General features: G+C 62.4%; 4 protein-coding genes across 9 annotated transcripts in view; 2 read left to right on the top strand and 2 right to left on the bottom strand.

The window, feature by feature from the left end:
* Positions 1–354: 354 nt before the first annotated feature.
* On the bottom strand, positions 355–5,551 carry RGS11 (regulator of G protein signaling 11). Of its 2 annotated transcripts, none has more exons than XM_053957138.1 (17): positions 5,466–5,551; positions 4,528–4,624; positions 4,170–4,220; positions 3,978–4,084; positions 3,824–3,875; positions 3,684–3,742; positions 3,435–3,511; positions 3,239–3,320; positions 3,040–3,108; positions 2,355–2,378; positions 2,210–2,271; positions 1,873–1,986; positions 1,640–1,755; positions 1,212–1,299; positions 969–1,107; positions 822–904; positions 355–748 (listed from the first exon to the last, which is right to left on the bottom strand). In XM_053957138.1, exons 1-17 carry the CDS (start codon positions 5,523–5,525, stop codon positions 622–624), a joined length of 1,407 nt encoding a protein of 468 aa, XP_053813113.1. In that variant the 5' UTR covers positions 5,526–5,551; the 3' UTR covers positions 355–621. The 2 variants fall into 2 exon arrangements, with proteins under 2 accessions (XP_053813113.1, XP_053813112.1); XM_053957137.1 differs by having other exon boundaries at positions 2,355–2,384.
* Positions 5,552–6,391: 840 nt separating this feature from the next.
* ARHGDIG (Rho GDP dissociation inhibitor gamma) lies at positions 6,392–10,282 on the top strand. The gene is made up of 6 exons (XM_053957146.1): positions 6,392–6,551; positions 7,632–7,814; positions 8,795–8,878; positions 8,961–9,037; positions 9,593–9,656; positions 9,750–10,282. Exons 1-6 carry the CDS (start codon positions 6,479–6,481, stop codon positions 9,947–9,949), a joined length of 681 nt encoding a protein of 226 aa, XP_053813121.1. The 5' UTR covers positions 6,392–6,478; the 3' UTR covers positions 9,950–10,282.
* A 182-nt stretch (positions 10,283–10,464) lies between these two features.
* On the top strand, positions 10,465–13,827 carry PDIA2 (protein disulfide isomerase family A member 2). The gene is made up of 11 exons (XM_053957135.1): positions 10,465–10,779; positions 11,189–11,395; positions 11,674–11,807; positions 11,879–12,016; positions 12,090–12,206; positions 12,285–12,410; positions 12,489–12,683; positions 13,026–13,146; positions 13,258–13,439; positions 13,519–13,602; positions 13,747–13,827. The coding sequence occupies exons 1-11, from the start codon at positions 10,545–10,547 to the stop codon at positions 13,825–13,827; spliced, it is 1,620 nt and encodes a 539-aa protein (XP_053813110.1). The 5' UTR covers positions 10,465–10,544.
* A 647-nt stretch (positions 13,828–14,474) lies between these two features.
* AXIN1 (axin 1) overlaps positions 14,475–21,644 on the bottom strand; it is a 77,919-nt gene continuing 70,749 nt past the window's right edge. For 4 of the 5 annotated variants that reach the window (XM_053957128.1, XM_053957126.1, XM_053957129.1 and 1 more), the window contains exons 9-10: positions 17,062–17,232; positions 14,475–16,264 (exon numbers count right to left, since the gene is read on the bottom strand). In XM_053957128.1, the coding sequence (XP_053813103.1) occupies positions 16,138–16,264; positions 17,062–17,232 (298 nt within the window). In that variant the 3' untranslated portion in view covers positions 14,475–16,137. The remainder of the gene's footprint in view (positions 16,265–17,061; positions 17,233–21,644) is intronic. The other variant, XM_053957130.1, reaches the window with a different exon arrangement.

Here is a 21,644-nt window from a genome sequence, read left to right on the forward strand (position 1 = left end):
CCAGCCCTGCTCCTGGTGCCCCTGCCAGCCCACAGGGCCGGCCCCATTCCAGAGGCCTTTTTGTCCCTCCCAGGGTGTGGGTGGCACACCAGGAAGGCCCGAGTGCCAGCTCAGCCGTGCCAGGCTGGTGCTGCCCCTCAGAGCAAACAGATCCGTGGGTGCTGGCAGTGCCATGGGCACACGGTCCCCTCCCGGCTCTGCGCCCTTGCTGGCTGCTGCAGCCATGGGAGGCCATCGCTTCCAGCCCACAGTCCAGCTCACAGTCCAGCCTGGAGAAGTGGGCAGCACTTTGCGCACCTCCCACCCTGCCGATGCCTCCCTGACCCTCTCCCCAAAAACCACGGGAGCCACCAGTGTTTCCCGTGGGGGTTTTACTGTCTCGTGCCCGGGGTGAGGGTGGGAGGAGGGGGCGACCCCGCACCAGGCCGGCTGGGTGCGGCTTCCCCGAGGGAGAGGAGGGTGCGGGGATGTGAGCGGGGGCTGCGGCGGGGTCAGCCTGGCTCCGGGGGGCCTGGGGGGAATATGGCTTCTCTCCTTCAGTGCTACTGCCGGCAGGGTCCTGCGGCGGGGCTGGGCGTGCTGGGTCAGGGCGCTCCCGTGCTGCCGGGGGGGCTGCGGCTCTCAGCTCTCCTCCTCGGGCACGGGGGCGGTGGAAGGGCTCCTGCTCCTCTCCTCGGCATCGCCCGCGGGCAGCAGCAGGGCCGGGCTGGGGCTGGAATGCCGCTGTTTGCGCATGAAGGGGAAGACCCTGCGGGCAGAACGGGGTCAGAACCGGCGAGGACCACCCCTGGTGGGCCCCAGGGGCCGGCCCCTGCCCTCACCGCTTCTTGGTCTCCGGGGGAATGATGGCCTCGGCCAGGAGGTTCTTGTAGAGGTCCGACTTGAGGAACCGTGGGTAGGAGTCCTGGGCGAGCAGAGTGGTCAGGATCCTGCCCAGCCCTGCACTGCCCAGCCCCGCCCTCACCCACCTTCTTCATCAGCATGTAGATGTGCATCTGGGCATCGTCCATCACGTAGCGATGGGGCGTCTTGATGCCCTCCAGTGTTCGCTCCATCGTCTTGCTGTCGATGTTCACCCAGCGCGTGGCCCCGGGAGCCAGGAACTGCCTGGGGAGTCACAGACAGCAGTGAGCCCGGCCCCGGCCTGGGACAGAGCTCCGTGACGGCCTGACCACCCCCAAACCTTTCCTCCCGAACCCACTGGCACTCACTGGTAGATGGAGTCCACGATCTCGGCGATGCGGGACTGCTCCCCGTAGCGCAGCTCCTCACACGCCTCCCAGAAGCTCAGGTTCTCAGCTGGGGAGGGGGACATGGTGCTGGGAATGGGGACACGGCACTGGGCACCCCGCATGGGAAACCCCCAAAGGCCACCATGGCTGGGCATGTGTCCCCGTGGGACAGAGCCAGCTGGGGCCGTGGAACCAGGGAAACTGGGGCAGATCAGCTGGGAGGTACTGGGATGTGGTGGTGGGCTGAGGAATGGCAGGACACAGTAATGGGTTGGTTTGGTGGTGTTGGGATTGGACAGTGGATTAGGCACTACTGGGACATGCTGGGTTTGGCAGTGCTGGGTCAGAGTGGTGGGTCTGGGGTGCCAAGACAGAGGTGTTTTGGGACTGGGGCTGAGGCTGCTCACCACTGAACTCCTTCTTGAGGAATTCCAGGAGCTGTGCCCGGCCCAGGGGGTCGTTGATGAGCTCACTGAAGTTGAAGCCCCAGCGCTCCACGCGCAGCTTCGTGGGGGTCGTCACTCTGTGGGTGACAGCGGCATTGGGGCTGGCAGCACATGGCAGCCTGCATGACCCCACAGACCCCACAACCCTGTCCTGCAGATTGGGGTTCTGGGGGGCCTGGGGCTGGGACACTTACGTGGGGGCATTCATGGCCCAGTACGTGGTGTCATCCGTGATCCAGGGGTTGCTGGGCAGGCAGCCGGACATGATGGGGTCGTGGGGCACATACTGCTCATTGAACTTGATGTACCTGCCAGGAGCGGTGGCTGGAGGAGACCAGGGCCACCAGCTCCAGCCACCATGGGGACATGATGGGATGTGGTAGGGATGTGCCCGAGCTGTGCAGAGCCTCAGCTCCACTCCCTGCTGAGGGCTGGGGTGCAGTGGTGCCAGCACCAGCTGCTGGGATGTGGGTGCCCCTGTCACCCTGACAGGGACCCAGCCCATGGCTTGGGGCAGCTGCTGCCACTCACCCCTCAAGGCAGATGGAGGACTTCACCCTGGTCCTGGCCATGGCCTTCCTGCAGTACTCGATCTGGGGCCAGGCGCAGGGGAGATGTTGGGGTGCCTGGCAGCTCGTGCCCCCCAGGAGCTGCCCCCACCCCTCGCCCCACTCACCTCTCGCTTGTAGTAATCCATGTTCTTGGTCTGCAAGAGATGCACGGGGCTGGGTGAGGGCACGGTGGGGCCGGGACATTGTCCTGCCACCACCACCCTGAACAATCCAGGCACCCAGTCCCCCACCCCGGGACTCTGTATCCCATCCCTGTGGCCTCCAGCCTCTTTCCCCCAGCCCTCCTGGCTCAGCCAGCACAGCCCGTGGAATGAACCCTGGCTTCCCCCTCTCCACACCCCAGTGTGACAGCAGCCCTAGGTTAGTGACACTTACGTGGGCAGAGGACATGGCACACGGCGCAGAGAAGAGAAAGTGGGTGGTTAGTGAGGACAGCCTGGGGGTGCTGGGGCAGCATTAGTGGGGTCACAACACAAGGAAGGGCTTGGTGGCTGCTGCTGGCACCCCAGGGTGCCAGGGCGCCCTGCAGCACAGCTGCCCTGCAGGGATCAGAGGCGCTGGCACAGAGGGGTGCTGGGTGCAAGGACAAACACACCGTCCCTCCATGCTCAGGGTGGGGGACACACGGGTGTTAGCAGAGCTGGGGCTCACCCCTCACCCCAAAATGTGGGCACAGACTGGGGTGAGATGGATGGGCACCCACCGGGGCAGCTCTACACCCCGGCACAGGCACTGGGTGTGCCCTGTGCCCGCTGACAGCCCCAGGGGTGCCTGGACACCCCCACTCACCAGCTGGACACGGGTGGTGTGGCAGTTCCTGCGCTCGGGACCCTGCTCCAGCACGTTAGGGGCTCCTGGCTGCAACGACAGCATCATGCTGAGGGCTGGGGGGACCCCCCTGCGGCCCTCAGCCCCGCTGCCCAGGCTGGGGCCGTGCGTGGTGCCAGGGCTGCACCCTCCAGCCCGACCCCCCCTGCCCCGCGCTCACCGGGGGCCGGTTGACGAGCCAGTACGCCTGTTCCTGGCAGTCGATGACGATGCGGTCGCCCTTGCGCCGCTGCTTGGCTGCCCTGGCCGTGCAGAGGCAGCGGGGAGGTGCTGGCACCCTGCCTGCCCGGCACCCAGGGGTGCTCCATCCCGGCCGCTCCCCGGGGCGCAGCGGTGCCGGCCGTGCCCGCACTCACCGGAGCTGCTCCCGTGCCTGCATCACCACGAAGTCCCACGTGTGGTTGATCCGCTTGTGCAGGAGGTTGTAGTTGTCCTGGGGAGCGACAGGTAGGCACGGTGCGGCACCTGTCCCCCTGCCTGGCTCCGGCTCCTGCTGCCACTCCAGCACAGGGACAGCCGCTGTCCCCCGCCACGGGTGAGCACTCGCTCCTGGGAGAGCCGAGACTCCGCCAGCTCATCGCAGGGGTGAGGAGGGCACCGCTCACCTTCTCGTGCTCGATCAGATCACCCTGCTTGCGGATGTTCTTCTTGGCCAGGTAAATGGCTGCAAGAGAGGCGGCGGCGCTCAGAGGGGCTGAGAAGGGGTCGCAGCCCGTGTTGGTGCCAGCGGCACGGCGGCACCTACCGTAATCCAGCTCCGTGGCCGGCCACTTGGTGCTGGTCCAGAAATAGGGGGTCTGTGGGGGAGGAAGAGGCTGAGGAACCTGCCACGGGTGCCACGGTGCCCAGCCGGGGCAGCCCCGGCGTTTGGGCTGTGCCGTGCCCCGGTGCGGCTGTACCTGGAAGCGGTAGGGCGACTCATCGGCCCGCAGCACCAGGCTGCGCGGGTCTTTGAGGGGGTAGATGTAGCCGTGCTTCACGATGAGGTTGCCGAGGTGCAGCGACTCTGCGGAATGGGATTGGGGGCTGCGTGGAGGTTCGGCAGCCCCAGTTGCCCCCCCAGTGCCAGCTGCCTGCGCCAGGGCACTCACCCTCCTCGGAGATGCCGTACTTCTGGATGAGCCACTCCACGATGTCGTTCCCTAGGGACGGAGGCTGCGTTAGTGGGGGGCAGTGGGGTCCCCCAGACTGGACTGGGGGGGTTCTCGGCAGGGGCACCTGGCACAGCATGGCAGTGCCAGGGGTCACGCAGGGTGACGGGGGCCCTGCCAAGGACGTGCGAGTGCCCGCCCCGCGCAGCCGATGCATAATTGATCCCAGCTGCAGCGCTGAGCACCCGGGGTGCGGGGAGAGGAGCGGCGCGGGGGCCGGCGGGGGCCGCTGCTGCAGGGCTGGGGACACCCGGGGAGTTCCCACACGCCTCGCGGGGGACCCCATCGGGGGACCCACCTGTCATGGCGTGGGGGATGACGGTGATGAGCAAGCGCTGGTTCCTCATCTTGATGCCCATGTCGGGGTCCTGCATGCAGACGATCATCCGCTCCATCTGCCGGGCAAGGAGTCGCTGTGCTCAGCCCCGCGACAGCGGCACCGAGGCTGGACACAGCATGGGTCCCCTCACTGTGACCCTGGGCACCCTGCGACCTGGACACAACCCGGGTCCCCGAAACCCGACAGGGGCACCCAGTGCCCAACCTGGGGACAGCCTGGAACTCCGCAATGCCCCAGGGCACCTTGTGTTCAGCCTAGGGACAGCCTGGCATGCCACAGCCTGACCGAGGCACCCAACAGCCGGGCGAGCGTGCGATGCTGGAGCTGCACTTATCCTCCGGGCATCCCTGGCCCGGGGAACCCCGGTTTTGGGGAGCGAGCTCTGCCGAGGCTCTGGCAGCACCCCAGCCCGGCGTGGGGGAGCAGAGCACGCAGCTCCGGGGCGCTGCCCGTGGGTATTCCCTCGTGGGGGGGTTCCCGGTGCCCCGTGGCGGCGCCGGGGCCGGGGTGGTGCCCGCTGTCCCGCGTACGCTGGGCGGAGCTGGTCCCCGGCGATCCCATGCCCGCTCCGCGGCGGCCCCCGCTGCCCTCGAAACCCAGTGCAGTGTCAGTGTCTGGTCCCCACGGTCCCAGCGCCCCGTCCCCTGTCCACACGGTGCCGGTGCCCCGGTCTGCACAGTCCCAGCGCCCGGTCCCCGATCCACACGGCGCCGGTGCCCGGTGAGCTCGGTACCCCCACCCGGCGATGCCGGTGCCCGAGCCCCACAGTCCCAGCACCGGGTGTCCGCGGCGCCCGCTCCCCACGTTGGCGGTGCCCCGTTTCCGCCGTGCTTGTGCCCGGCCCCGGCGCGATGCCCCCTGCCCGCGGGGCGGCCGCCGGTGCCGGTGTCGCTCACCTTGCGCAGACAGGGCATCTGGAGGCGGGGGTGCCGGCCGCGGGGGCCGCCGATGGTCATCGCGGGTGCGCGCCCCGCGCCGCGCCTCTCCGCCCGGCCCCGCCCGGCCCCGCCCGGGCCCGCCCCGCTGCCCCCCCCGCGCCTGCCGCCGTCTCCAGCGGGTGCCCCAAACCCCGGCCCCGACCCCCGGGGTCAATCTGCCCGCGGGACCCCCGGCACCCCTCGGCCCCCCCCGCCCCCCTCAGCCTCCCGGGGCCGGGGGGTACCCTGGCTGAGCCGGTGCCCCGGAGGGGGAACCACACCGCTGTGGCTGCTGGATGGCGGTGCGGGCAGGGCACTGAGGGTACGGGAAAGATGCTCGAGGGATGCGGGCAGGGTGGACAACGCGCCGGCAGCGTGCGGGGCTGCGGGCAGCGCGGTCATGGTGCGGGCACTGTGAACAAGGTGCTGGCCAGGATGCGGGCGGTGCGGCCATGGCGTGGGTAGAGCCCTGAGGGTAGAGAGAGGATGCTCGCGGGATGCAGGCAGTGCCCTGAGGGTACAGAGAGGATGCTCCTGGGATGCAGGCAGTGCCCTGAGGGTACAGAGAGGATGCTCCTGGGATGCAGGCAGTGCAGTGAGGGTACAGGCAGGAGGCTCCCGGGAGACACGCAGTGCACTGAGGGTACAGGCAGGAGGCTCGCGGGGTGCGGGCAGCGCGGGGCGGGCGCGCCCGGCGATGAGCTCACTGCAGTCTCGCCGCCCACGAGCGGCGGGGCTGGAGCCGCCGAGGGGCGGGGGCGGGCGGGGGCGGGCAGCGGAGCCGCCGCGTCTGCGGGAGCCGCCGCCGCCCCGCCGGGCCGCGCCGGGCAGCGCCGGGAAGCGCAGCGGGAAGCGCTCGGGAGCAGCCGGCACCGCCGAGCGCGGCGGCAGCGGGCGGGAGGAGCCGCCGGCACCGGCAGAGCCGCGCCCCGGGCCCCGCCAGCGGCCGCCCCGCACGGCCCCGGGGGCGGCGGGCCCGGCACGGCCCGGCCATGCTCGGCCTGGATGTGTGCGAGGCCGGCGGGCAGCTGCTGGAGCTGCTCTGGCTGGCGCTGTGCTACCGAGGTGAGCGGCGGCGGCCGGGGGGCAGCGCCCGGGGGCGGCGGGGGGCATTGCCCCGGGGAGGGAGGGCGAGCATCACTCCGAGTCCCCAGTAAGTGAGCATCCCCCGGGCGCCCGGTGCATCCATGAGTGAGCAGCACCGCGGGCCCGCGGGAACTGGAGCGTCCCACGGGGGAGATCCCCTGCTGTCCCCCTGCCACCTCGCAGCCTGTGGCACCTGGTGCATGCCACCCTGCCCTGCCGCCCGTGGGCAGCCAGCGAGTCCCGAGGTGGGTGCATCCCTGGGCTGGGAGTGCCCGCATGCTGCCGTGACAGCCGAGGGGCATGGCCTTGGTGGGGGGCCAGAGGGGCAGCAGGGCCACTGCTGTGTCCCCATCACTGCCACTGCCCTGGGGGACCCAAATCTTGGCGAGACTGACCCAGACTTTTGGCCCTGCGGCCCCGGGGATGGGCACAGGCAGTGTCCTCTGCCCCATGCTGTATTCCCAGCATGTCCCCAGGGATGGAGTTCCAGGGGCTTTGGGGAGCTCAATGCTTGCGCTCACAAGAGTGGGGTGGTGATGCAATGGGCAGGGAGAGTCAGGGATTGTGGGGACATCACCCACGCTTGTGTCCCCCAGCAGTCTGGCCACACCAGAGCCACCGGAGCCACCATCCCCTGCAGCTGCTGGCGGTTTGGATTTGGGGTGGGAGATGGGGCTGGAGGTTGCCTAGTGGGGTTGGAGGGGGCTGCAGGGCAATGACAAGGACTTCTCCGGGTGGCACGAAGGGGCCCTGGGGGCTGGAGGGGTCTGCAAGCACCCTCCAGACCGAGCACACCACGTAGGCACCAGCTCGCCTTGCTCCATGACCGTGCGGAAATGCAGCCGGCGGCAACACCTCTGGTCTCAGCTGTGCCACCAGGCCCCGGGGACACCGAGCCTGGCAGCCTTGCCACGGCTCCGAGCAGGGCACCAGCTTGGCCTCCCCACGGGGATTTCCCATGTCACAGCCCAGCCACCCCCTGCCCACCGGTGCCTTCCTGTTGGGGGCAGGGGGTGTCCCCGGGGTGTCCCCGGAGCTGCCACTGCCTGTCCCCCGCAGACATCATGGCTGACAAGGAGGGGGTGACGCTATCGCTGGAGGAGGAGGAGGATGCCGACGTGGCCCTGGCGTACAAGACGCCAGAGAAGAAGAGCCTGCAGGAGATCCAGGAGCTGGACCCAGGGGATGAGAGCCTGCGGAAGTACAAGCAGGCACTGCTGGGTGCCATCCCTGCTGCCGTGGGTAAGGCTGGGGCTGCAGGCGGGTTTGTGCGCCGCGGCACCCCGGCAGCCCAGCCGGGGGATGCAGCCTCAGCGGGCTCAGGGAGCTCGGGCGTTCTCGAGCAGGGAGCGTCCCGTGGGGCATCCCCGGCAGGGAGGGCACATCCCGGCTGGAATCGCCCGTGGGTGTCGCCTGTGCCCCCCACCTGCGCAGAGACCCCGGCATTCCCTGCCGACAGAGTGCCGGTTCCCGGGGACCCCAGTTGCCGTGGTTACGGGATCACCGCCGCAGTTTCCATAGGAACGGCTACAGGGAACCGGGAAATTCATGGGGATGACTGAGAGGAGCGAACGGCGGGGGCGGGCGGGGGGAGGAACACCGGGGTAGCACGGTGTGACCAGACGGTGCCCCCCGCTCCCCATGGCCCCCACAGGCTCCCCCACCCCAGGCTGGTGCTGGTCGGCACTGGGGGTCCCTGGGGAGCTCCACGGGCCCAGCCCCCCAGTGTCTATCCATGAATGCAACTGGGACGGTGCAAACTGGGAGGGAGGTAGGGCTTGCAAAGCAGTGGGGTGCATGAGGGATGCACCGTGGTATGTGTGAAGGCTGGGGGCCGTGCAGGTTGGGCTGGTGGGGTGAATGAGACCAGTGCCCACCTCCAGGGATGCCTTGGCTGTGCGTGCTGCATCCTCCTCTGCTTCCCCTTGTTCTGCTCCTGAGCCAGGGAATGGTACACCCTGGGAAATACCCATGTCTGGGTCCTTTAAATGCGATCTTACCCCAAAAGGCACTGATGCCAGTGGTGGAGTGACCTGAGATGCACCTGCTGTCCTGTGCCCTGCCTGGCTGCCTGGCACTCACTTGCTTTAACACCCCCACCACGGACACCGTGGCCCTTCCGTCCATTACAGGGCCATGGGCAGCCCCCTGGCTCACTGGGATGGAGGTGATGGTGGACTGGGCATGGTGGGTAAGGTCTGGGCCCTGCTGCTTGTCCCTAGATGCCAGCGTGCCCAACGTGCAGGTGACAAGACTGACACTGATGTGCGAGCAGGCGCCAGGGCCCATCACCATGGACCTGACAGGTGAGCCCTGGGGACACCCGGGGGAGAAGGAGGAGGGGGAGGGAGAAGGGGTACCGGGCTGATGGCCCATCTACCTGTGCAGGAGACCTGGAAGAGCTGAGAGGCCGGGCCTTTGTGCTGAAGGAAGGGGTGGACTACAGAGTGAAGGTGTCCTTCAAGGTGCGTGGTGCCCTGTGCCCACTGGCTGGACATGGTCCTGATGCTCTCACACCATGGGCTCCCTACCCCAAGGGGTTCTTGTTACCCTGCAGGGCAGGGTCCCTCTTGCCACCCATGGGTCCCTGCCTGTCCCAGGGTCCCTGCCTTGGCACATCTGCTTTTACCCTTTACCCCTGCGGTCCGTACCCTTCTGGGGGTCTCTGGCCACCCTGAGTTCCCCAGCCTCCTGGGTCCCTGCCACCCTGCCATCCTTGCTGTCCCCAACATGACTGCCACCCCATGGTTCCTGCCACCCCAGAATCCTTGCTTCTCCCAGAGATCCCAGCAATGCTGCCTATCCAAGGGTTTCCTAGAGTCCCTGCCCCTCCTGAGTGGGATCCCTGTCATCTGAGTCCCTGCCCCTCTTGGAGTTACCTGCCAGCCTGGAGTCCCTGCCACCTTTGATGATGCTGAATTCCGACAAGGGGCTGGATCCTGGAAGAGGTGGATATCAGGATGCCAGGGGTCCCCATGCCATGGGGCAGTCCCCAAGTCCCCCCTGCCTTCTGCCCGCAGGTGAACAGGGAGATCGTCTGCGGGCTGCGGTGCCTGCACCTCACCTACCGCCGGGGCCGGCCCGGTGAGTGGGGCCGGGGGCTGGGGGCCGGGGCTGGGGGGCCCCCACGCTACCCTGGCCCCACTCACCCGTCCCTCCTGTGCCCTCCTCGCCCAGTGGATCGCGACGTTTTCATGGTGGGCAGCTACGCGCCGCGGGCCGAGGAGTACGAGGTGGTGACGCCGGCGGAGGAGGCGCCGCGGGGATGGCTGGCACGGGGCTCCTACCGCGTCCGCTCCCTCGTCACCGACGATGACAAGACGGAGCACCTCTCCTGGGAGTGGGGCCTCTGCATAAAGAAGGCTTGGGAGGACTGAGGCCGCCCCCGCACCCCGGCTCCCCCCGCCAGCTCGGGGACGAGGTGCCGCCATCCCGGGGAGCCCTCGGCGGCACCGCCGCGCTTGCCCCAGTCGCGTGAAGGGTTGAGGGGGGTCCCTTAGCGAGTGAGAGCCCGTGGTCGTGGTCTTCGCAACCAAAGTTATTTTTAATTGCTCTTTTTTTTTAATATATCGACGCCCGCCTGGTCCTCACGGCGTCCCCATCGCTGGGGCCGGGGCTGTGACCCTGCCGCGGTGGTGCCGTGTCCGGTACCCGCCCGGTCACAGGCTGTGCTCTTCCATCGCCATTAAACCCTACAGACTGGTCTCTTACTGGTGTGTCTGTGCCCCCACCGCCTATGCCTGTCCCCGTGCTCCCTGTCCCCCTGCTCCCTGTCCCCATCCCGCTGGCGGGGCCAGGTCTCCCTGCGGCGACGACGAGCGTCTGGAAAACGGCCACCTGGTCCCGCTGCCTTATCGGCGGGGCCGGGCAGCCAGTAGCGGAGGGCCACGAGCCCCAGGGGACCGGCACAACCCGCCCCCAGGTCCCTTATCTTCGTTCTGCTCCCTGGACAACATCTTCAGCGCCGGCACCATGCGCGGCTGCGGGTCCCGGCTGGTTTGGCTGCTGGTGCTGTCGCTGGCCTGGCTGGACCCGGCTTTGGGGGGCGAGGATAAGGATGAAGAGGTGATAGAAGAGGAGGAAAAGGAGAAGAAAGAGGATGAAGTGCTCTCAGATGAGATCAAGGAGGAGGACAATGTCCTGGTGCTCCATGAGCACAACTTTGCCCGTGCCCTGAGTGAGCACCAGCTGCTGCTGGTGGAGTTCTGTGAGTGCCCCCACGGCGGGCAGGGGTGTGGGCAGGGGCAGATGTGGGGCAGGGAATATTGGCAGGGGGGACCGGCTGTGGCTGAGTGTGGGCAGAACACACGTACACGGACACAGGTACAGCAGGGTACAGGACAGGAGGGACGATAGGTGTGGTGGGCAGGGGCGAGGCTGTAGGACAGAGGGGCAAGAGCACAGGCCATGTGACAGGGCATGGGATGGGGATGGACACGCAGAGCAGGGACACAGGCAGAGCATGGCGTGGGGGTGTGCAGCACGGGTGTGGGACACAAGACAGGGACACATGGTGTGGGTGTGGCAGGGGCACAAGCTGGGGCCCATTGGGCTCACACAGCCATTGGGCTGTCCCCACACCTGTCCCTGTTATCAATGCTGTCCCCTACCCACAGACGCGCCGTGGTGTGGGCACTGCCAGCGGCTGGCTCCCGCCTTTGCCCAGGCAGCCACTGAGCTGAGGAATGAGTCCAGCCCAGCCCGGCTGGGCAAGGTGGATGCCACGGCACAGACAGCCCTGGCCACTGAGTTTGGCATCACCTCCTACCCCACGCTCAAGCTCTTCCGTGATGGCAACCGCACCCACCCCCTGGAATACACCGGTAGGGCTGTGGCACCACGCAGTGTCCCTGGCACCCGTCCAGGGGGACACTGAGGCTGGGGTGGGTGGCAGGGGCTGATGGTCGAGGGTGGCACTGCCCTTGTTGGGGATCACAGGGTGGTGATGGTGAGAGAGGTGGCAATGTCCTGGTGGTGATAATGGACAGGTGACAGTGTCATGTATGAGGTGATGATGGTGGGCAGTGCCACAGTGCTGGTGGTGGCTGGCTGAGGTTGGTGGCAGCCTGGAGAGGGATGTCAGGTGACATCTGTGTGCCAGGCCACATGGACAGCCAGAGCATCGTGCGCTGGATGCAGCGCCGGGCTGGCCCCAGTGCCACGCTGCTGCAGGACACCGACACCATCGCGGCCTTCATCAACTCCCAGGACTTGGTGGTCATCGGCTTCTTCAAGGTGGGCTGGGGCAGGCTGGGGCTGGACCACGGCCGTGGCTGAGGCTGTGGCACTCACGGGTGGCTGTGCAGGACCTGAAGGGTGAGGCAGCCCAGGCGTTCTTAGAGGTGGCTGCCGAGATGGTGGACCTGACGTTTGGCGTGGCAGAGGCAGCTGAGCTCTTCCAGGCGTACGGGCTGTCAGCTGACACCGTCTGCCTGTTCAAGAAGGTGAGGGGGTGGCAGGGGAGTGGTGGGGCCATCCTGTCCTCCCCTCAGCCCTCACAGGCCCCTGCCCTGGCAGTTTGATGAGAGACAGACAAACTTCCCTGTGGACCCGGCACGGGGGCTGGACACGGCTGAGATCACCCAGCTGCTCCGTGTCCACAGCCTGCAGCTGGTGATGGAGTTCACCAACGAGGTACAGCCCATCCCCAGCCCTGCCACTGTCCCCTGAGGGCCACGGCTGCCCTGCCCTCATTCTCCTCCTCCTCCCCAGACATCTAACCAGATCTTCAGTGCCAAGATCCCCCATCACATGCTGCTCTTCCTCAACAAGTCCTCAACGGAGCAGCTGTCGCTGCAGGATGGCTTCAGGGCAGCTGCCGGTGACTTCCGGGGTGAGGTGAGGTGGCCCCATGGTAGGGACATGGAGGGTGGCTTTGGGACTCCCCAGCCTCAGTGTCCCCCGTTCCCTGCCCAGGTGCTCTTCGTGGTGGTGGATGTAACCGGCCATGGCGCCAACGTCCTGCCCTTCTTTGGCATGACCGCTGCTGATGCCCCCACCCTGCGCCTGGTCAAGATGAAGAACAATCGCAAGTACCAGATGGAGCAGGACGAGTTCTCGGACTCGGCCATTCGCGCCTTCATCCAGGCGGTGCTGGACGGCAAGGTGAAGGTGAGGGGTGCAGCACGGTGCCAGCCAGCACCGATGGATTCTGCCCTGTGGTGAGAGATGGGCTGTTGGCTCAGAAGCTTAAGGATGATGGTTGTATGGTGAACACCTGAGACCTGTTTGCTGATACTCCTGCTGCCAGGCTTGAGCATTTGGGGATTTGTTATGGGCAAGGGGGGCAGGAGACTGCTGCCATGGAGACACACAGAGCTGGGATGGCAGCAGAGGGGAAGATGTGGTCGAAAAGGCAGCACAGGAACATGCCCCTGCCCCAGCCTGCACTGTGCCCCACGGGCCTCTGGCACTGCTCAGCCCAGGCTGTGACTGTCCTGACTGTCCCCACAGCCTCACCTGCTGAGTGCAGAGCCCCCTGAGGACTGGGACACGCGGCCCGTTAAAGTCCTGGTGGGGAAGACCTTTGAGCAGGTGGCTTTTGATGAGACCAAGAACGTCTTTGTCAAGTTCTGTAAGTGCCAGGGCCACTCATGTCCCTCCCTGAGCTCCTCCGTGGGGCTCAGCCCCTCCAGGACAGCCCCAGCCCTGTCCCAGACCCCTGGTCAATGCTCCCGCCCCGCAGACGCGCCGTGGTGCCCCCACTGCCAGGCCATGGAGGCCGCCTGGGAGGAGCTGGCCGAGCGCTACAAGGACCGCGAGGACATCGTCATCGCCAAGATGGACTCCACGGCCAACGAGCTGGAGAACATCACCATCCGTGGCTACCCCACCCTGTACTACTTCCCCGCGGGGCCGGGCAGGAAGGTAGGTGTGGGCACTTGTGGGGTCACCGGCACCTGGGGGACGGTGGCACCCTCAGCGCCCTCTGCTCCCATGGCTCCAGATGGTTGAGTACAAGAGCAGCCGAGATGTGGAGACGTTCTCCAAGTTCCTGGAAAACGGGGGGACACTGCCTGAGGAGCCTCCGGTGAGTGAGGTCAGGGGACAGCCCCCTGCCCAGGGCTGTCCCCAGGCCCTGCTGGGCGAGGGGATGGATCCTGCAGGATGGGGACAGGGGCAGGGTCAGGCAGGGAGTGTGTGTCCATCCATGCCTCACTGCTGCCTTCTCCAGGTGACCAAGACCCCTGGGAACAGCACCGACAAGAAGGATCCAAGTACGCCGCGCACAGATGAATCCCGGGATGAGCTGTGAGCCCTGTCCTACTCATGCATGTGCTATAAACCACCTGGAAACAATGTGGGCTCTGGTCTGTGTCTGTCTCCATGTGCTGGTATAGATTTAGGTCCTGAAGTTGCCTCCCAAGGGAGGGCGGGGACCCCTCCCACATGCTGGGAGCACCCACCTGTCTAGGGGACACAGCAGAGCCTCTGTCCCCCTGGGGCAGCTGTGCCGTAGCACCGATCCTGGCAACCCTGCAATGGCACCAGGTGGCCAAGGAACTCTCCGTGCTGGCCCTCGTGCTGCACTGGTGGGGTTCAGGTGATGGGGGACCAGCTGGGGTCTCTCCTTCATGACATACCAGATCCAGGCAATCCCCAGGAGCTGCTCTCACCGTCAAGGCAGGCAACACGGGGTTTCTACTGGCACATAAGCCTGGCTTGTAGCCTCTGGCAACTCCAGCACTGTCCTCTCTCTGCTGAGCCATTCCTTCAGGGGCAACATGTTGGTCCTGTGGGGCCAGGATGTGCTCAGCCACCCCTCCAGGGAATCCAGAGCAGCCCCAGTCCCACCCTCTCTGCCCTTCACCAATCCTGCCTCATCCTCTGTCCATCCCAGAGGCTGCTGAGGGCCTGGGGTGGCTCCACAGGGAAGGAAAAAAAGCAGCAGGCAGTGGGATGTGGGGTTTTATTTCATTTTATCCAAGTACCTTTGAAAAGATCATTGTACAAGTCAGCACATGAGAATGCAGAGGAAATGCTGGGGCTGCATGGCCACTGTACATATTTACAGGGACCCCCCGAAAAAAAGGGGGGGACGGAAATCCCGGGCACGCCAACAACCTCACCAGACACACCACCATCAGAACTTCAAAAAACGGAGTAAAACCCCTCTTGACACTGTTCCCGGGCTGAAAACATTTGCAGATTTTGCTGGACTTCACACAGTGTATTAGGCAAGCCCAGAACCGTGTTTAAAGGCACTCGGTGACATGTACAACAGGCGCAGTCCATCCCGGCCTGGTGCCGTGGTGTCCGGCAGCTCCACCACTGCTGGGGCTGGGGATGGCTCTGAGCAGGGCCAGCGCCACCGTGGCCCCCCGGGCTTTGGGGCCACCCCCGGGTGCGTGGGCAAGGGCTCTCTAAAGGAGCTGGCCCAGAGCCGTGGCTGTGCTGGAGCAGCAGGGCCTGGGCTGGGCGAGGACAGGATGAGGGGAGCACCGGCACAGCCCCAGCTTCCTTGCAGCTGAGTAAGCCCAGGAGGCTTCCAGGGCTGCCTGCTGGCCCTACACGAGCCACAAGCTGGCATCAATGACCCCCTGGTGCAGTGCCCTCCTGCTGCTTTCCCCGAGACACAGAAGCTGACGAAAGATGCAGGACTCATAAAAAGACATATTTTGTCTTCAGCTTTAATGTCTGCTTCCCCATTATGGCTCTCCTAAAGAGAGCCCTGCCTAAAGCCAGAGCTTGGCCCAGGTGTTTGGGCATGTCTGCACCAGGCACACAGGAACCAGCCCTCTGCAGAACTGCAGCACCCTCCTGGGAAGCAATCCCTTCTCCATGGGGACACAGAGGAGTGTGCAGGCTGTGGGATGCCAGCACCCAGCCTGCCACCCTGGCTCTGAGCTGGTCCTTGCTCTGCGGGAAGCCCCCAGTCCCAACAGGCACTGACCCTTCTATCCCTCGGGGGTTCACTCAGTTGCAAGGAAGCTCAGGAGGAGAAAAAAAGACCCATCCTACCACATCCAGCAGCTGAGCCTGCCGAGGAGGCCACAGGTGACTCCTTCCAAAAGGCTCAATGATCTTCACAGCCCCTTTGGAGCGGGGTTGGCCCTTCCACGCTGGTGGGATGAGGGCAGCTCTACCCCACGGCGCTCCAGAGCCATCCATGCCGGGAGAACGGGGCAGGGTGCCGGGGAAGCGCGGAGCAGCCGGAGTCTGATGGATGGCTGTACACTTTGGGTGAGTTCTGCAGTACCTGTATGTTTTACATTTACATAAGAGCACTGTGACATTGGAAATATTTTCCTTTTATTACAATATATCAAAAATATGCAGCTTTAGTAAACAAGGTCATATTACACTTTCTAATGCACTGTACAATGCTACATTACACTTATATTCAGTATGGAGAGGGAGCCCAGGCTCCCACTGGCAGGTTTGTGGGGTGAAAGGGCATCCACTGGCATCCTGGAACTTGCCCAGATCCGTGCTGGAAAGCGGAGCTGCCACCCTCTGCCCTGGCTCGCCTGGTGCCCGTGGTGGCAGCACCGCCAGCGTCCGCCCCAGGCCTTCTCCTCCGGTCCCAGAATCCTTCACAGTCCTGTCCTCACTGCCCTGGAGCCTAATCAATCTTCTCCACCTTCCCAATGATCTTTTCTTCGAAGATGGGCAGGATGGTGTCATCCTCCCGCACCTCCTCGAAGACCACACCACAGTCAAACTCGTCGCTCACTTTCTTAAAGTAATACCTGAAAAAAACAGAAATGTAGAAGGGGAGAGGGAAAAAAAAGCATGTGAATGGTCACAGGGCACCATGATCCCCAAACCTGGGTACAGCCCTTCTCCGTACCCAGGCTCTGAGCTCATGGAGCATACGAAGATAGTCCCCCAGACATGGAGGGAACTGAGGCCACACTCCTGCCCCTGCCCTCAACAGTGACCACAGAAGGTGGTCAGGATCCACGTTAGCATGGTCAGGAGCTCTAGCCCTGAATCCAAGCCCATTCACAGCTCCCAAAAGCAGTGGCTGAGCCACTTGTGTTGGTGGAGCATTTCTAGGCAGGCTTTACCATGGCAGCTCCTACTTGGAAGTGGGAACTTGGAGAGCTCCACGCCCCACGTCTGACTGCTTTGGCACTCTGGGAGGACCCAACCTCCCTGTCCTCACCAAAGAGAACTTTGAGAGGAATAAAACCAGCTCTGAATTTAGAGGGTCCCCACAGCATCACTGAGCACTGACTGCACCTGTCCAGGAACCCACAGGGCAGCTCAGCAGCTCCTGTTGGAGCTGCAGGCCATGATGCAGGACATTTCTGCTACAAAACCCAACCTCCCTCCCCCCTGCTAACCTGCCTCTTCACCAGTCGAGGTGCCCTGGCCATGCTGCCACATCCCCAGCACAGCACAATCCCGGAGAAGCCCTCCTGACCCACCTCCACCCACCCTTCCCTTTGTGGGGGCAACACCGCTGTGTCCTGGCAGTGGCATCGGCCAGGGGTCACCAACAGCTGCTGGCAGCTTCCTACAGGCGGGGAGCAGCCCTTACCTGTAGTTCCCTTTCTTGGTCAGCAGCTCCTTGAACTGTCCCAGCGTCACCACGCGGCCCTTGACGAGGGTGCGGTAGGGGATGGGCTCCCCGCAGAAGTAATACGCCACCACGATGTTCTCGCAGGGCTGCGCCGCGCCGCTGCCCGGCCTCTTCTGGGGCTTCAACCTGCTGTGCACAGACACAAGGGACCTGCTCAGTGCCAGCCCAGGGGGCTCAGAACCATCGTGCTGGGTACCTGGCAGGGCTCGGGGCTGCTGCGTGAGAGGAGCAGGTCAGGGCCCCCCAGATGGGCTGGTGGAAATGCAGTGCAGGCCCTGCTCCCACCAACAGCTCTCCGGGCACGCAGACACACACAAAGATTGGTCAAGGAGCACTTGGAAAGGCTGAATGAGGCCAGGACACAGCTACAAGGAGGGTGCAGGTTCTAACTCAGCCCCTTCGTGCTGTCTCCAGGCCTTGAGAGAGTACGGCCCTCCTCACAGCATGGTTTGGGAGTCACTGGCAGAGCACCCCAGGCCAAGGCAGCAGTGCCAGGTCACCATCATCTCCATCACCATCCCACACCATGCTCCTGGTGCACACCAGCACACAGGGCTGGAGCACCATCCCACAAGGCATGACCATGCAGACAGTGCCCAGACTGCTTGGGATCATTGTCACCATGGCCAGAACAGCCCAGCAAGACTTTCCAGTGGCCCACACCTGCAGGCAGGATGTTCCTGCACCCTACAGCTCTCCTGGGCACCTCTCCCAGAGTACGTGGAGGTCTGAGGGGATGGAACTCCCAGCATGGCATGTTCTGGAGACTCTGCTGCCTGCCCTGTCCATGCAGGGTGCCAAGGCAGCTGCCATCCCCAAAACCTCAGTGACTTTATACCTCCTGTGTTTTCCCAGCTCTCAAAATGTTGGTCTGATCTTTGCTTCCAGCCCACACACCGGGTTCAGCTATGTGGTGCCATCAGTAGACTGAAACTGTCAGCCCAGCCCTCACCCCATTTTCAGAGACAGACAAAAGCAACAATCATTCAGCTCAGGGTACTTTGCCCTTCTGCAGAGCCTTTCATCTGGGGTGCCGAAAACGCTGCACAAACATTGGAGCAGCCTACACAAATTGGTACCTTGGCATGCGTGGTCTGAGCCAGAGGCAGCCTTCCCTTTCAAAGTCACATAAAACACATTTGGCAGCTTTAAAAAAAAAATCATTTTAAAAGCACACTGGATAAAAAAAGATGATTTTGTATTTACATGACTGGAAAGTTGCTGTAAAAACCATAGAATCTGCCAAGCACATGAGGTAATCGCAGTTTTGGAAATGACTCTGACCTTAACCTTTAAACAGTGGCTGGCGGGCAGAGCACCTTTTCATGGTGTGCCCACATAAACATTGGCACTGCAAACCAACACCAGACACAGCCTTTCCACCTCTTCCTACAGGCATGAGAGGTCTAAAGTTCAGCTGAACAATCTTCTGGGTGCCTGCTCTGCCTGCGAGACCTTTGGAGAAGATGCAGCATTCTGAGAGGCAAGGGTCTGCTCCTGGTGCCAGCAGAGCTCTCGGAGCCTCTCCCATCCCTGTATCAAAATACAGGATGCCCTTTAGCTAGAAAAATATTAAGGAATTGAGTCATCCTTGGAAAAAAAAATATAAGGCATTTAAAGGAAAAATGGGTCATAAATTCAGGCAAATTCTGTGAATCCTGTGAGCCAGAAGTTAATTGAAGGGGTTTGGAAAACCTCAGCATCCCTAAGCTTTTCTTAATCCTGCTAGAGACAAGTCATGACTAAGAGAGGGCTGCTGTGTGCCTGGGGACATGGAGACGAGCCTGGCACAGGAGCAGAGCTGCTTCCTCAGGGCTGCTGTTCTCCTTTGCCTGGGAGATGGAGAGGACAGGACATCCCTGAGCTCTGCTGTGACAGAAGCAAGAGGGGAACTGTGCCAGTGGCTGGGAGTGTCCTTCCTCCTGCTGTGCACATCTCGAAGGCCATTCCTGAACGTACTCAGCCTGACTCCAGTGACATGTGCCCTGAAAATGATGCCTGAAGCAGTACCTAAAAATGATCTTGACAGACAAAGAGGGGAGACTGACCAGCCTTTAGTTCCCTAAGCCTTCCTTTTTTCCCTTTTTGAAAATGGGCGCTATGCTTTCCCTTTTCCACTCAGTGGGCACTTGTCCAGACTGTCAAGACTTCTCAAATATGATGGATAGTGGCTCAGACACTTCATCCACCAGTGCTCTCAGGCCCTGTGGATGGATTTCATCAGGCCCCATGGACTTCTACACCTTCAGGTTCTTTACATGGTCTCAAACCTCATCTTCTCCTACTGGGTGGTTCTTTTTTCTCCCAGTCCCTGCCTTTGCCTGTGACTTGGGTGCTGTGGTTGGAGCACTCACTGGTGAAGACCAAAGCAGAAAAGCCATTGAGTACCTCAGCCTTGTGCATGCCCCAGGTAACCAGTTCTCCCATTTCCTCCCAGACAGGGTCCACATTTTCCTCAGTCTCCCTTTTATCACCAATGTACCAAGAGAAGATTTTCCTGTTGCTTTAATTCTATCAGCAGAACTCACACACAACCCCAAACTGCAGCCACAGACCTTTAGCAGGCTGAAGCAGAGCTGATGAATATGGAATCACTGACAATGTAATTTTCCAAGAGCTACCCTAAGGAGAATGAAACAACACAACTGTCTCCACTTTCGTCATTGCCAAGAGATCTCCTGAGACTTTGGCTTGCACATAAAGGCCATCAGACCGACTCTGAGCCCTGCCTCATTAAATCTGCCACCTGCACCCATCTCCTGGGTGTCAGTGTGACCCAGAAATACTGCCAGGTACCACGCCCTGCCCCTTCTGAGGTCACCTCCCATTGCTGTGTTTGTCACAAGCACAAAATACCATCCAGCAGGGAAACAACAGCACTCATCCCCCTCACTGCATCTGCACCCTAGTCCTGACCCACAGCTGTGCATCCCACCAGTGCTGGGACAGGGATGCAGCACCAATCAAACCTTGCTGTGATGCAAAGGTCTCCAGCTTGCTCCAACACAACCCTGGGGCTGGAGAGCTTTGGAAAGCCCAAAATGCACCCAGCAGATGTTACCTCAGAGGGTGTCCCAGCCACAGGCTCTGCCCCTCTTCCAATCTTGGGCCAACACAATTGATTCCAAAGTGATCTCATGCTAAATGTTTTCCCTGCTTGCAAAAAATCCTTTCTCTGAGGAGCTGGTATTAATTACTTCAATCCAGGTGTGAAATGTGAGACTGAGCTACAGGAAATGGCTCAAAACCTGTCTGTCCATGGAAAAACCTGATGGTCACTGGGACACCCGTGCTGGGCACTGGTGTGCTGCTGGATCTGCAGGTCATTAGCACTGGATGGTCAATCCTGAATTGCTTGCCACAAGCAGCCAGGTTGCTATCTCAGAGATCAGGGTCATTCCAAATGCTGTGAGAAAAGGAGAGAAATGCTTTTTCTGGAGGAATATTTACAATTCCAGCACGGTCACTGCAGGTGCCTCGTGGATTTACAGTGGGGCAGTGCTGCAGTGGGAACAGGGCTGTTGGCAGTGGGCAGTTTGGTGGGGAATGCCACTGCTGGGAGGGCTGTGCCAGCGGGGAGTGGCTGCAGAGCTGGATAACCGTGCTGGCAAGGCCAGTCTGGCTGTAGGAAGCTGGCAGAGTGTGCTCTCCACCCACAGCCAGCTCAACTGGAGCCTCAAGGACACCTCTGGGCTCACCTCCACCTCTCTGTGCTTCCCCAAGGCTATTGACAAACCTGGGACACTGGCTCCAATTTCCCAGAGCTCTTCAAAGCTCCTGACTGAAATATATGGTGTTTTCATGGGAGCTTCTCTCTGTTTCAACTTTGTTCTCACTGAGCTGTGGGATCTATTTCCAGGCAGGCTCCTGGGCTAACCAGAACAGGAGCTTTCTAAAAACTGCCAGCTCATGTGTGCTTCAGTTGTAGCAGCCAATCCTACCAAAATCCAGCAGAGAGATTTCAACATCCAGGAATCTTTGGCTCCCTGGGGACCACTGCATCCATTTTTGCCTGCTACAAAATGTACTGCAGGCAAAAATGTACTGCATACAGTTCCCCACTGGTGAATGTCACTCTGGTTTTCCAGGCATGGGACAGGGCTGGGGGATCACTGCATCACTGGGAGAAGAGCCAGCCCTCATGGAGAGGCAGTGGAAGCAGAGCAGCCCAGCACTGGGACTGCTCAGCCCATCCTGCTGCTGGCATGCCTGGCATTTACCACACACCATGGGCTTCCCCTGTAAGCCATTCTTATAATACAGGCCAAATTAGTGTCAGAATATTAATTGCATAGCCCAGGCTGCTGTTTTCCAAGTGTATACAGGCATTTCTTGGGAAGGTGCATGAATTTAGTACAACTATAAATGACTCTACTAATAAACCCTATCCAATTACACACGCCAAAGGTAGATCACATAAACTTGGCTTAACCTGGCTTGGGAAAGCCCTCTAATTACCTGGCTTTCAATCAATGCTCTGACATGAATACACAGAAATCTGCTACGTGGCCACTGCAAGTGAAAATAACTGGAGCCTGTCA

This window comes from Vidua chalybeata, chromosome 16 (genome assembly GCF_026979565.1).
Source record: "Vidua chalybeata isolate OUT-0048 chromosome 16, bVidCha1 merged haplotype, whole genome shotgun sequence".
NCBI classification, from domain to species: Eukaryota; Metazoa; Chordata; class Aves; order Passeriformes; family Viduidae; genus Vidua; species Vidua chalybeata.